Source organism: Sinocyclocheilus rhinocerous, unplaced genomic scaffold, assembly GCF_001515625.1.
Source record: "Sinocyclocheilus rhinocerous isolate Xijiao unplaced genomic scaffold, SAMN03320098_v1.1 scaffold738, whole genome shotgun sequence".
Lineage (NCBI taxonomy): Eukaryota > Metazoa > Chordata > Actinopteri > Cypriniformes > Cyprinidae > Sinocyclocheilus > Sinocyclocheilus rhinocerous.
The window spans coordinates 484,294-498,497 of NW_015633949.1; the positions used below are offsets into that span (position 1 = coordinate 484,294).

Sequence of the window (14,204 nt, forward strand, 5' to 3'; positions counted from 1 at the left end):
GAAATCATGCCGCGTTTCCACTGTCGAGCCAGTAGCCTCGCGGCACTCCTGTAAAACCCGCCCTAAACACGCCTTCACTGGACTACGTCACACAATACAAAGTTCCACCAGCGAGAGGGAGATGAATGAAATAAATCGCTAAACAAATATATCAGAAGCTGTTGTTTAGTCTTTATTTACAAACTTGGACACCACACGTGGCTATTGACTGACCACGAACAGGAAATAGAACTTACTTGCGGCATTTTTGATTCGTTAATGTCTTGCGGTCTTTCTTTTTTTCTTTGAACAATTAAATTTTGGGCTAAAAGTGTGTTGCGTTACTGAACATGTACCGATACTGAACATGTACCGAGTAAAATATTACTGAAAATTGATTAGTAATGCCTTACACTACTGCGTTACAGCAAAAAGTAATCAGTTACTGTAATGCATTACTTTTGTAACGCGTTACTCCCAACACTGACCTCAAAACATTAGATTCATCCGCGCTGGAGCCGTACCGCCGCACAACCCACGCAAGGAAGATAATTCCGTACACAGCTGCAATTGCAGGTTTTCAAACAGAGATGGCGACAAAGAGGCAAAACTTACGGACTGCAGCTAAAACAATAACATTACCAATGATGTTCGGATTTTAAATGACAACTTGACTGACAACATTTTAATAGCATGTTGAAATATCTAATGTTCAAATAAAGCTTTGAAAAAGTTTAATAAAAAGGTAAACCTCACATTTCAGCCTTTAAATTAAGAAAAGATATTTCAAAATGATAATTGAGTAATAAATGATTATATGTATTTTATCTGCTCCATAAATAATTCTAGATAACTTATCTGAATTGTTTAAATGTGTAGAATCCACATAAGCTTGTTTTTCATCAACCGGTCAAAATTTTACCAGCATGCAAATTCGGTCCGTTTTTGGCTAAACAGAAACTGCACACAGACTGAATGTAAATATGTCTATGTAAATCCACTCGCTGACAGCAGGAAGCACTTATGGAAAAACGGAATTTTCCCGTAAACTCTGTGGACAAAGCAGCATTGCGATTAAGAACACTTCCTTTAGGTATTACATGGAGCGAAGATGAAAACAAAATGCCATCGAATCGTTTCTGAAGACAGTCAGAACCTTCAGAGGTATGGACAAAGCTTGCGATTAAGAACACTTCCTTTAGGTATTACATGGAGCAAAGATGAAAACGAAATGCCATCGAATCGTTTCTGAAGACAGTCAGAACCTTCAGAGGTACATTCATTTAATTAATTCCATTCATATATTCATTTGTATAATTCCCTTAGCATTCTTTTAAAACCTCCCAGCTTTTCCGCCCTGTTTTCACTCAAAAAGAAAAGACTCTGCTGCTGTGCGCACGTGAGACTGTTACTGAAAACTGTGCTTTATGCTGGACAGTATTTATTTATCGCGGTAATCTAATACGGTTTTAATGATAATTAAAAGATGAAACGGTAATAGTAACCGTGGGGAATTTTATCATGATTTATCATCAAACCAGTAATCGTTACATCCCTAATTATATTATAATGTTTTCTAATTTGAGTGGTACGGGAAGGTTTTCGCGGGAAATTCAAGCATGGCACTGCGTCATTACGGCACGTCTGTAAACAAAGAAGTTGTCCTGGCTACTAAACTATCGCATGTGAGGATCCTGCAGGTGGTCAATCGTTTATAGCATTTTCTCACAGCAGCTGGAATAATTAAATGTATCATTTTGATGGCGTTTTTTAATCCAGAAAGGATTATGTGTTTATGAAACACATGTGAATGAAATTAAATTATATTCCAGTTTTAAATGTGCTTCTGATTAAAGATAGCCTGGGATTACACAAGATTTGTATTTTAAAGACAACCAGTTTGAAGGGAGCATAATTTGCTTTTTGGGTTAAAAGAATTTCTTCACTGGACTACGTCACACAATACAAAGTTCCACCAGCGAGAGGGAGATGAATGAAATAAATCGCTAAACAAATATATCAGAAGCTGTTGTTTAGTCTTTATTTACAAACTTGGCCACCACACGTGGCTATTGACTGACCACGAACAGGAAATAGAACTTACTTGCGGCATTTTTGATTCGTTAATGTCTCGCGGTCTTGCTGGTTTTTTTTTCTTTGGATTTGAGACTTTAGTCTTTGCAACTTTACAGATCTTCTTTATGCACCAAGAGCTTGTAACACTCCAAAGAGAAAGGAAAAATTTAAATCGCATTATATGACCCCTTTAAGTTGTTCATAGAAAGCCAGGCTACATCCTCTGTTATGGAGGAGAGGTAAACAGCTTTACATATTCAACTGGCTTTAATCTCTCCCTCATTACCTCATACTGATGATTAAAAGCTCTTATCTGTCCACCTCATACACGTTCAAAGGTTAATTGCACTGCGTTCAGGACCTCAGGACAAATTTATCCTCATATAGCTGAAAGACAACTCAATAACTAGACCAAACCACAGCTCTTTTTCAGACTAGAATAAAGCAGCACATGTGCCGTCAGTGCATCTAAAAAAAATTTTGCACAGTGGCTACAAACTGTCTCGAGCCCATTACAATGACGTCTATCCTGACGGGACACAAAAGGGTTGTTTATGTCCAGGCTTTGTCTAGACCTCCTGTAGACATCTGCTCATTGATTCCTCATGAGAGAGAACCAGTGATCTTTTCAGCTATCAAACTCCCTGATAAATCCATACTGTACTTCACTGTGGTCAAAGGTTTAATGAGGTATGAACACTTAAAATAAGATTATGATAATGTCTATTACACATACAGATTCACCAATATATTTTCTATTGTTTGCCATACACAGTGCTGTGTGGATTTGTGAACTTACAGCTCGTCACGTTGTCTCTGTGACAGCACCATGGTGACGGCGGGGATGGGACGGGGCAGGGGTGGGGGTCAGGTGTAGAGTGTGCAGCAACTGCTATCTCCTTGGCAGGAGATCAGAGATAGGACGCCGGGTCCGGCTTGCAGGGAGGTCAGCAGCTCACCCCAAACACTTCTCCTTAAAGACTGTCTCCAGGAAGACCACACATTGACAGCCTGCAGGCATTTACCAGCTAGACGGTCCCTGCATCTGTGGAGGAAAAGGACACATTCGTCATACACAATAACAGACCTCCTGGTTGGAATCAGAATGCAAATAAGCACAGTGCAGATGAATAGTGGTCACACAAGCTTAAGGCAACAGTGGAAATATGCTACTGACCCTGTTCCTCTGACGGTAGCTTTGGGGGCTAACACAAATTTCATCAGGTGCTCCATCTGCTCTATTTCCCCCCGCACACATCTCATTCTAGCCTGTATTCAGTCCTCTCTTTCGGCTGCCATGTGGAGCGTTTTGTTACAGACTCCTGCTGCCCCTGTCGGGAGCTCTGAACACGTGTAAAAGGGACCGATGACCCAGATTTTAGCATCACCCTACTTCTGCACTCCAGTGAGATACACAGTTTGACATCAACAAGCAGGACTCTGAATTTCTCTCAGCTAAAAGAAAGATCAGTCGGGACAGCAAAAGTACTGCTACTTTACAACAAGACTATATAGGCTAGCGAGAGGCCATATTACAATAGTACTAAAGCCAAGCACACACTACAAGCCTTAAGATCACAACTGCTGGTCATCCCTGCCAACAGGACTGGGTATCATCCACTATCTGATACATGATACATATTTCACAGTACGATTGATGTATTGATGTATTAAAATGTAAACAGTCAATTTTAAACAGAGTAAATATAAACAGATTGGGCAAGGGATGGGCGATACAGCCAAAATCTGTATTTTAGCCGGAAACAATAGTTTGATGTTAAAAACATCTCATTGATGGATTTGTTTATTACAAACATGCAGCTTTTCACTTAAGATGTGAATTGATGGGCTGGATTCATGTGGATCACTTGTGGATTATTGTGATGTTTTTATCAGCTGTTTAGACAGAGGATCCATTGGTGAGCAAGTGATGTAAAGCTAAATTTCTCCCAATCTGTTCAGATGAAGAAACAAATGCATCTACATCTTGGATGGCGTGAGGGTGAGTACATTTTCAGCAAATTCTCATTTTTGTGTTAACACGTCCCACACCTTCCAATGTAAATGCAGTCAGATGTTATTCAAATGACAGTATCAAAACGAAAAACAGAAAACCACTTACTGCTAATTTGCTTCTTTACGGTCTGTTTACTTCATTAATAACTTTGTAAATGTGAAATGTTTAATTAAGAATTACTTCAAAGCTACGTGCCATTATTCTCGTTTAATTTGTTAATACTTCGCTTAATATATATCTTTAAATAAATAAAGTTGTGTTCAAAAGTATATTAGCTGCTATTACATGTTGTTTGAAATCAGTATCAAGTATCAGTAAATTCATTGGCACTGATACAAATTATTACAATTTTGGTATTGAGATGACCATAGTGGGTAGCTTTATGATACAGCATTGACTAATAAACAACTAATCCAGCCATTAGAATCAGTGCTCTCTGAGACGCGTGAGGGGAAACACTATAAGCCTCTTAGAGACCTGCATCTTGCTATAGGGGTCTATGGCACTACTCATGAAGAACAAGAGGTAAGCATACCGCATTCCTCACCCGAGCTCTGAACACTGTACACTTAGGGCTGGACAATAATTCAATATCAATATGTATCGCGATATAATATTTTTCAATAACGGTGATATGATTTTAAAAAACCATTTCCGATATTTCGATATACATTATCAGTTTCCCATACATTGATTTATTTGTGCCGTTTGACTCATATTTACCCACACATAAATCTGACAGGTTCAGCACTGAGCCACAGGACAAGGAGACTAGAAAAACAGCGGTTAAGTGAGTTAACGTGCTTTCAAACCAAATATTATTAATAAGAATCAGAGAACAGTCTTTATCAGTAATTGACCTGCTTGAGACGTTTATCTGTAAATTTCCATATCATGAGCACCACTTGAACTATGAACAACTAGAGAGGCTCTGATATTCTGACAGGCCTGTAGTGTTGGGCGATATGCTCCATAATCATATCGTCCTATCATCAGCATGTGAGATCACCGATACACAATATCATGCTAATTTACTTAATTATTTACAGGGTAAAAGCTTGTTCACACCGGGACGAATATCGCGTGCGATTATCGCCGACGTTTAACGCCTCGTGACTAAACAAAGGGCGCCAATGTGAGTGTGCACACCGACGCGCAAAACGCGAGGTGTAAAAGCGTCATTTTTTTAAAAACCCCTCGGGCTCGTTTTTTTGGTTTGACGCGCCATGTTAAAAACTGGCCGACCAATGAGATTGGCGCTTTTGTTCGCGTACCTGAAGCTGCTGAAGTTACAATAAAACACGACTTGGTGGCGCTCAAGCGACGAAGAAGAGGAATTAAGCAGACCAAGAAGATGCATCGAGGCAAGATGAATGTAGAGCTGCTGGTCTCATTGGTGTCTGAACACAAAGGGCTTTATGACAAACGCGACAGCGACTACACAAATCTCGATAAGAGGGAGTTGTTATGGAGAGGAATTGCAGATCAAATAGGATTCGATGTGTAACGGGTATTTCTGTTTTTCATTAAGCGCCATCTAATGTAAGGAAGTGAATTTGCACGTTCACTCGGCTCATCGCCTGCGAAAATCGCTTGGGTATGAACACAAAAGACGCGTCGAAAAACGTCGGCGATAAGCGCGCACGATAATCGTCCCGGTGTGTATGAGGCTTTAGGCTAAAAGCAGCCTGATGTTAGGATTAGGGTTGCAAAAAGGTGGAAAATTTCCAGTAAATTTCGGAAACATTACAGAAATTTTCCACCCCTTTGCAACCCTAGCTAGGATGTCATGTCATAAAATATTTTTAATATGACTGAATTTGTATTTAACATGATAATTTAATAGAAACATTGTAAATTACTAATTATAATGCTTACATTTCCTCAGTTATTCAAACAGCCGCAACAGAGAACATTTACATTATCAAAAAGAACATGACTTCAGTCTAGTTTATGCACTATAAAAAACACTCCCGTTATAATCAGTGAAGCCATCTACACTGTATGATGAATAAATCTCTTATAATTACATCACACGTACATCTGCACTAGGGCTGCACGATAAATCGCATGCGATATTTAATGCGCATCTTGTCAGTAAAGCCGCTTCTGTAATCAGCGGTAAATCTCCATCACGTGCGGGCTTTCACATGGAGCAGCATTTACTACACAGAGCCGTTGTTCACTGACAAGCTGCGCAAAAAATCGCACGATTATGAACGTGGTGTTGCGCAGCTTGCCTGTGAACAACGGCTCTGCCCTAATCTGCACTTTGTTGTAAATGATGAGAGAATTTGCGAGAGAGTAGAATTCAGTCAGCGAGCGTACGCACTGAACAACAAAACTCCGGTGTTTCAGCAATGACTCATCTGAACGCCTCTGATAGGACATTGCATTCATAAACTCAACGGAATCGTGTGTGATTGGTTATAATACACAACACTGTAAAAATGCGAAAAAATAAATATGATGGAACAAATAAGCCCTAATATTAATTAGATAGTATTTAGGGCTGCACGATTAATCGAAATTAAATTGCAATCACGATTAAGCAAAAGCTGCGATTGTCATGCACATCTTGTCAGGAAAGCACGGTTCTGTGATCAGTAGTAAATATCCATTCGAAGGCCAGAGGGCGCTCTCACGCGGAAACTCCAAATACGCCTGGCAGAAGAAACCCAGGAAATCCCTATAGTGGTTGCTGAATAAACAGAAGATTTAACTGCTTTCATTGATTCAACGTAGGGCTGGACGATATGGCCAAAATTTATATCACGATATATTTCTTAATTTCGGTCGATACGATATAATTCCGATATCGATATGAACACTATTTAAAAAAGCCTCGTAAAAACTGCCAAGAATGCCACAACAGATGTCTGTGCATACAAATTTATGAAAAATTAATTTGCCAAGTCTCTGACACCTCATATAAAACCATATATTTTAGAAAAAAGAAAAAAATCAGCACAAATAAATTAATGTTCACCTTTTATTTGTATTTAGCCTTCATACAAAAAAGAAATGTGAAATCACTGTCAAATAATCTAATTAATATTAATATCTTTAACTTCAAACTATAGGCTAACATACACTACCAGTCAAAAGTTTTTGAACGGTAAGATTTTTAATGTTTTTAAAGAATTCTCTTCTTCCAATCCTGCATTTATTTTATCCAAAATACAGCAAAAACAGTAACATTTTGAAATATTTGTACTATTTAAAATAACGGTATTCTATTTGAAAATATTTTAAAATGTAATTTATTCCTGTGATTTCAAAGCTATATTTTTAGCATTATTACTCCAGTCACATGATCCTTCAAAAATCATTCTAATATTCTGATTTGCTGCTCAAAAATCATTTATACTGACTCCAACCTTTTGAATGGAATAGTGTATAATGTTACAAAAGCTTTTTATTTCAGATAAATGCTGATCTTTAGGTCTTTCTAATCATCAAAGAATCCTGAAAAAAAAAAAAATGTACTCAACTGTATCAAATATTGATAATCAGCAAATCAGCATAGAATGATTTCTGGATTATGTGACACTGAAGACTGGAGTAATGATGCAGAAAATTCTATGAAAAGTGCTCTGAGTTGCTGCAGAGAGAGAAAAAAAAAAAAAGCAACAACAAAGACATGCTGCTGGAGACGGGCTCATTGAAAATGCAAACTGAGTCTCTGCCAGCAGGAGGCGCTTTGAGAGCGGTAGAACTAGCGGTTTCTCCAGTAACGGCTGTAATCAAATCAGCTCCGTCGGCCAGTGTGGTCCAACCTAGCTATCGGTATCGGCAAAATCCACTATCGGTCGACCTCTATAAAACACCCACGACAAGTTTTGATTTTGAAATGTGCAGTGCTCATGTTTATTCAACGAAGTCAAACGCCACAAATAAATCAATGTATGGGAAACACTGGTAAATGTAGGCTATATCGAAATATCGGAAATGTGTTTAAAAACCATATCACCGTTATTGAAAAAATATATATCGCGATATATAATGATATCGAATTATTGTCCAGCCCTAATTCAACGTGACTAATAAACACACGACTACGACAATATATGGTTTATCTGATTTCATCTTATAATTTGTATTATAATAAAGTATATAATAATGAAATGCTAATCGACATAACCTTTATCACTGCTTAGAATACTATGAAATATGTTACGTGCATTATTCTGTGTAAGAAGTCACATCATCTCATCTGACGTTATATGGAGTGAGTTTGGAGCAAAAACATGTTATTAAATGTGGTATTTTCACGTGCTTTCAGATGGAGCAGCAGTTTTGCGTACCTTGTCAGTGAACTATGGCTCAGTGTACTAAATGTTGCTCCATCTGAAAGCACGTGCTGGAGATTTACTACTGATCACAGAACCGGCTTTACTGACAAGATTATTATAATTATAATAATAATAATCATCTTGCTATCGTCAAAGAAATCAGTCACAGGTGATATCTCTGACTATCATCGATACACGATACTATCGTCTATCGGCACAACCCTACAGACCTGCCATTACAATGGTTCAGATAATCACTGAAAAATACAGACAAGCAGAATTCAAACCACCATGTCATGACATCCTCAGTAGGCTTGCCAATCCTAGCAGCGTTACATGTGATGTGCACCAGACCTCTTTTCCCCTTTTAACTGGATGTTTTAACAGCAAGGGCAGCAGGAGAAAATACCAGGAATGTGAATGATATGCAAAGAGCAAGAAGAGCTCTTTATCCTCCATCTCATTCCTTCTTTGCTTTTGACGGTTTTTATTGAAATGGGACCTGTAATGACAGTAATGTAGCTCTTTCAGTCTTTGCCATGCAAAACATTAACAGCTGCTGAGGGAATCCAATTCAAGCAGACCCAATTTACCAGTGCCACTATATTTGTTGCTTCAAGTTACAATTTCATATGAGAGTGTGCTTTGGGACTTCTGCAACACTAACTGGAATCTTTGAAAATTAGATTAGGGTAAAAATAAAGCGAGTTCAGGCCACAAAGAGTGTAATGAGCGCTTGCAATTATATACCTTCTCAAACATGCAGGCCTAAGTCACTTCGTACCAAACTGAGCTGTAACGTATAATCCTGGCCATTTCAGCATGTAAACAGAATGAATCAAAAACAATGACAAGATGTTATTGATCCACCATCTTGAAATCTACATTTCACACATCAAACATCAGAGCTTTTAGTTGCCATGGTGAAAGCATTACTGATCCCCACTGGCACTGAAACGCATTATGACCTCTTCTTTACAGACGCACATCCAGTGAGCAAACCAAACTCAAGAGTAACAGTACTTCATGCCACACCATCTCCATCCCAGTCATCACAAACTGCCTGTTGGAACTCCACAAACACACAATTATCCTGCGTTATTTCAGCCAAAGGTTTGGAGGGGTCTCTAGCAACCATCTGTCTGCAGCTGAACCACACAACTGAGGCAAAAACAGTCCAGTAGTGATTATCCGTCACTGCTATAAAAAGACCTACGCTGAGCACTAACAAGAGCATGTGATTAAGACAAAGAATGAAACAAAGAAATCTAGCATCATCTGCTGTATTCTGGTCTTCACTGTTTGTTTATCAGTATAAAGCTAATTAGAGATATTCAACAAGGACCGAGACTAGATAGATTAATAGAACACAAATGTTGATTGATAGAAGTGTAATTTGTTACCAGCATTTCCCATGCATCTTGAACCCAAAAACAGTCCTGCAAGTCTGTCATTTCAATAGTTTCTTTAGCTTAAGACAGATGGCAAAAAGAAACATCCCTCTTCGTGGAATTGTGCAAGCTGGTAAAGACAGCCGGCCAATAAAGCTTGGACTAAAAATCACTTTTCTCATTCCCTTGATGGAATTGCCATGATTACCATCACAGTACATTTCCACTATAAGAATGCTGAGTAACAGCTCATCTGAATGGCAGAGAGTTTAAAAGATCAGAAGACGTGAGCTGAATTTCACTAACTTGAGATCACAATGTAGCAGCACATTATTATAAAGCATGATGTGTCATGCCATGTGAAATTAATATTTCTGAGTGAAACTATTAATATAGACACTGCTATTCAAAACCCTGGGGGCTGTAAGATTTTTATAAATTAATAATTTTATTCAGCAAGAATGCATTCAATAGATCAAATGTGACAGTGAAGACATTTATAATTTTACAAAAGATCTTTTATTTCAAACAAATGTTCTTTCTAATGTCCTATTCAAAGAGTTCAGAAAAAAAAATGTATCACGGTTTCCACAAAAATATTAAGCAGCACAAATGTTTTCAACATTGATAATAAAGGTTTCCTGAGCACCAAAACGGCACATTAGAAGGATTTCTAAAGGATCATGTGATTGCTGAAATTCAACTATGCCAAAACAGGAATAATGTACATTTTAATATAAATTCAAATAAAAAAAAACTGGTATTTAACCTGCATCATCATCTTTACTATATTTTGATCAAACAAATGCAGACTTTATGAGAATTAAGACATCTTTACACAGCTGACTGCTCTATGCCTGCTCAAAATGCTGCATTAAAGCCAGACTAAATTATGCCTGCTCAGACACACCTCAGCTCCCAGTGACAAAGTATACAGTTGTACTGGGAGTGTAAAGGCATTTAAGCCACCTCCAAGCAGCATTACACAGTCTGTGTAAAGACACCTAAATGCCACTTCGGATGCACTTCTGTGCCATCTTTGCAATGTAAATTTGGCATAAGAGACTTTAATGCTACCAGCATTCAAAAAGTCGTAATGTAGATAAATTACGCTGTTCAGTGAATCCAATCTATAACATGCTTCTGGCAATCATCAGCAACCATCCATGACGCCTGTCAAACAACTAGAGGGAGTGTACAGCAAACTTGGCACAATATCTTAAACCATAATGATCAGAGAACGTCCAAAGCACACAAGGTACCACATTTATTCAAAGCATTCACACTTTGATAAGCAACATGCACAAGCTTGCCTTTTCAGCATGTTTACATTTGCATGCAAGATGCTGTTAGTTATGCAGTGAGCAGTCATTAAATTAGTACATTAATTGCTGCCTACATCGTTGGGCTGGAAAGACGGACACATTTACTGCAGTGATAATCACATCACATCGTGACAGATCATCAGAGTCCCAACGATCAGAGAAGTATCGGGTCTGCATTCAAAGAATCAGCTGACATACATATGAGACCAGCTCGTCCCTAATGACAGCATATTTTATATGCAAACGAGCTAAATAACGGTCAAAAACCTCGGTTATGTTTCATAACCTTGAAGTAAACGAACAAATATGCTGTCCGGGTCGAGCCATCATCGTGTTTTGAGAAACAACCAAGTTGTTTGATTATTTTGAAGCTCGTTTGAATACTAAACATGTCAGGTTACTACTTATTGATTATATCTAACTCCAAATATGCTGTCTAGGTTGGAAGTTCGCTAGGTTTTGAAACACAGCCCTCATTATCCTTATTCTCAACCGGTATGCTGCAAAAAATGACCATTTGAATGATTAAATTTTTCTGTATTTACCCAAACGGAACTGCACACGGCAAGGTCAGCCTTGAATGTAACATGTACAAATGATAAAATAGAGGTATGTGTTGACACGGGCGTTAGCCAACTGTTGCTAGCTAACATGACATTGATGAAACGACGTGTTGAATTGCCGACAACATACACCTGTAACGAACCGCAAAAACTACAGACCGGAGCGGGATCATTTCGTATATTTATAGCGATAACGTTCACAGAATACACACCCGTGGTGCCGTCGATATATTCACGACTAAAGGAGAAAAAACAAGCTGAAGTATTTCTCCAACGGCCGCGTCCGCCATTTTGAGACACGGAGAAAAGGAGGCGCAAAAATTACAGCTACAACACTTCGACCGGCGATTTTTATCTAACATAACCGCAAAGAGAGACACAAATGGGCTGTTCTTACCCTACACAGTCAGCACTGAATGTTATTCCTCAGAAGACGCTGGTAAGGAACGAAATAGGTGTTGAAAAGGGGGCTGAAGTCTCGGGGTCTGCCTCCTTGCAGCGCCGCATTCGCCTCTACAGTCCGACTCTACACGGCACGGGAGCGCGCATGGGCTGACTTCAGCAGGCGGAGGCGCGCACGCCCTTCAATCTCACGCCCTCCTTTCAAATACTGTGGGCGTTTCTTGAATAAATATTCATCTCAACACCTCGTATTGCAGATAACTTCAAAAACGGACCGTGAAAAATTATTTCTCACATGAGCCACATCAATGACTTTAATCTGGGTACAATCAGAGCGCATGACCTCTATTTGTGAGAGTTTCAGCTGGAGTCAAAACAACACCTGTGTCATGCTCATGTCAGGCGCACAAACCAGTTTACATTTTTCAGGCTTTGAGTGAACTTTTTAGTCACCTGAAGCAAAATATTTGTCTATTAGTTGTTATAGTCTTCATCAAGTTTATACACATAACTAAAAACGTTAGCGCCTTTAAAACTGTAGACAATGGGTACATTTAACTCTTTGAAAACAAAGTGTAAATGTTTTGTTTAGACACAGTATAGACAATATTTAAATGAATGTAATCACATGTTGTTTTCTAGTTTCTTTATTCATTTTAATACAAAAGGATAATCGGACCAAAAATAATTAGACTGTTTAGAAGAATTTACATTAAGGTACCACTCATTAAAGAAACCAAAACAGACACACAAAGGGCATGACAAATATTTCATGTCAAAAACACGCAAATCACAAAAAAATAAAGAAGAAATCCACAGATATACACTTTGCATCCATAGAATACAAAATGATATGTTTGTTCAACACCAGATGACATTGAGACTGAGCACTGTATATTGCTCTATGTATATATTAGAGCAAATGTAACAATGTGCTGCAGACTGAGGGCAACGGGTGTCTTAATTGTGATATTTAAATTACGAGTGTTTAAATGGGCAAAATTTCTTTTTTTAAATGTCCAATCGCTTTTTTTTCCCCTGACGATTTTAAAATAAAAAAATTCAATTTCTTTGTCTTTTCACACAGAAACATTCACATTTGTGATTAAACTGTAATTTGAATAATAATATGAATATTATACCCAGGAAGACATTCAAGACACTTCAAATTAAAGATTATAATCCAAAAAGAAAAATTAACAAAAATAACTGCTATTTTATTTCTGCGTCTTTGTTGTCAATAAAACCCAAACCTTTCTAAAAATACTACACATCTAGATTACATCATATTGGTTTGTCATGCAAGCAGTTATTGAAATCTTGAATTGACATGTTGCTTTGCTACATAACATGAACACATTTTTGAACATGAACACAGATTTGGTGATTATTATGAAAATGACCTTTTGTGGTTAAATTTAAAACACTGTTTGAATCCACTGGTTGGTTAAGTGCCTGGCTCAAGGACAAACTAGAAACAGGATTTTCTCATTAACCCTTCAGTTCAAAGGTCACGCTTACTCGACATTGAACTTGTGATGCATCTGTTACAAACTTAGAACTTTAACCATTAAGCTATCACCATCACCATAAATACTTAAGATCCTATTGAACTCCAGATTCAACGTTTTGATTCAAACCTAGTTCATGTATTCTAATGCAATACATCAAAAATTGAGTTTATGTCCATCATGAGAGTTAATATATTGACTACAGCACACCCATGTGGCACCTAAGGGTACTGAAGTAGATTTTCAATGATTTCTGTCCAACATCCAAGCTTTCTGATTGCAAAATCCATCAATAAACGATTAAGCAGATATAAAAGAAATACAGTTGCCCAATCTTTTGACTTATATAAGCTTAAACAGGCTCAAATCTCACACATAACTACATATTATTGTTCATAAATATCAATTACCAGTTACATCGCTTTTTCCCCACCAATTTTCATAGACAAACCAATTTTTAAAAACTGTAGTTTTTGTTTTATAGGGAAATACAACCAAGCTAGCAGTTTTGTTGCATCCATGTGCATAATCCAAGGTGCAATTAGTTCCAGCATATTGCTTCATACAGTTTGAGCACAACATTTGCAGGACACACACAGTACAGCATGTACACAAGCAAACACATCATCCTTGATCTTTTTTTTT

The 14,204-nt window shown here is 37.9% G+C and overlaps 1 protein-coding gene across 2 annotated transcripts in view; it reads right to left on the minus strand.

Moving 5' to 3' along the window:
* Positions 1 to 12,235, minus strand: part of LOC107744786 (lissencephaly-1 homolog A) — a 47,554-nt gene extending 35,319 nt beyond the window's left edge. The window contains exons 1-2 of one of the 2 annotated variants that reach the window (XM_016558604.1): positions 12,044 to 12,235; positions 2,855 to 3,100 (exon numbers count right to left, since the gene is read on the minus strand). In XM_016558604.1, the coding sequence (XP_016414090.1) occupies positions 2,855 to 2,886 (32 nt within the window). In that variant the 5' untranslated portion in view covers positions 2,887 to 3,100; positions 12,044 to 12,235. Of the gene's footprint in view, positions 1 to 2,854; positions 3,101 to 3,232; positions 3,575 to 12,043 lie in introns of those variants that run through there. The other variant, XM_016558605.1, reaches the window with a different exon arrangement.
* Positions 12,236 to 14,204: the final 1,969 nt, after the last annotated feature.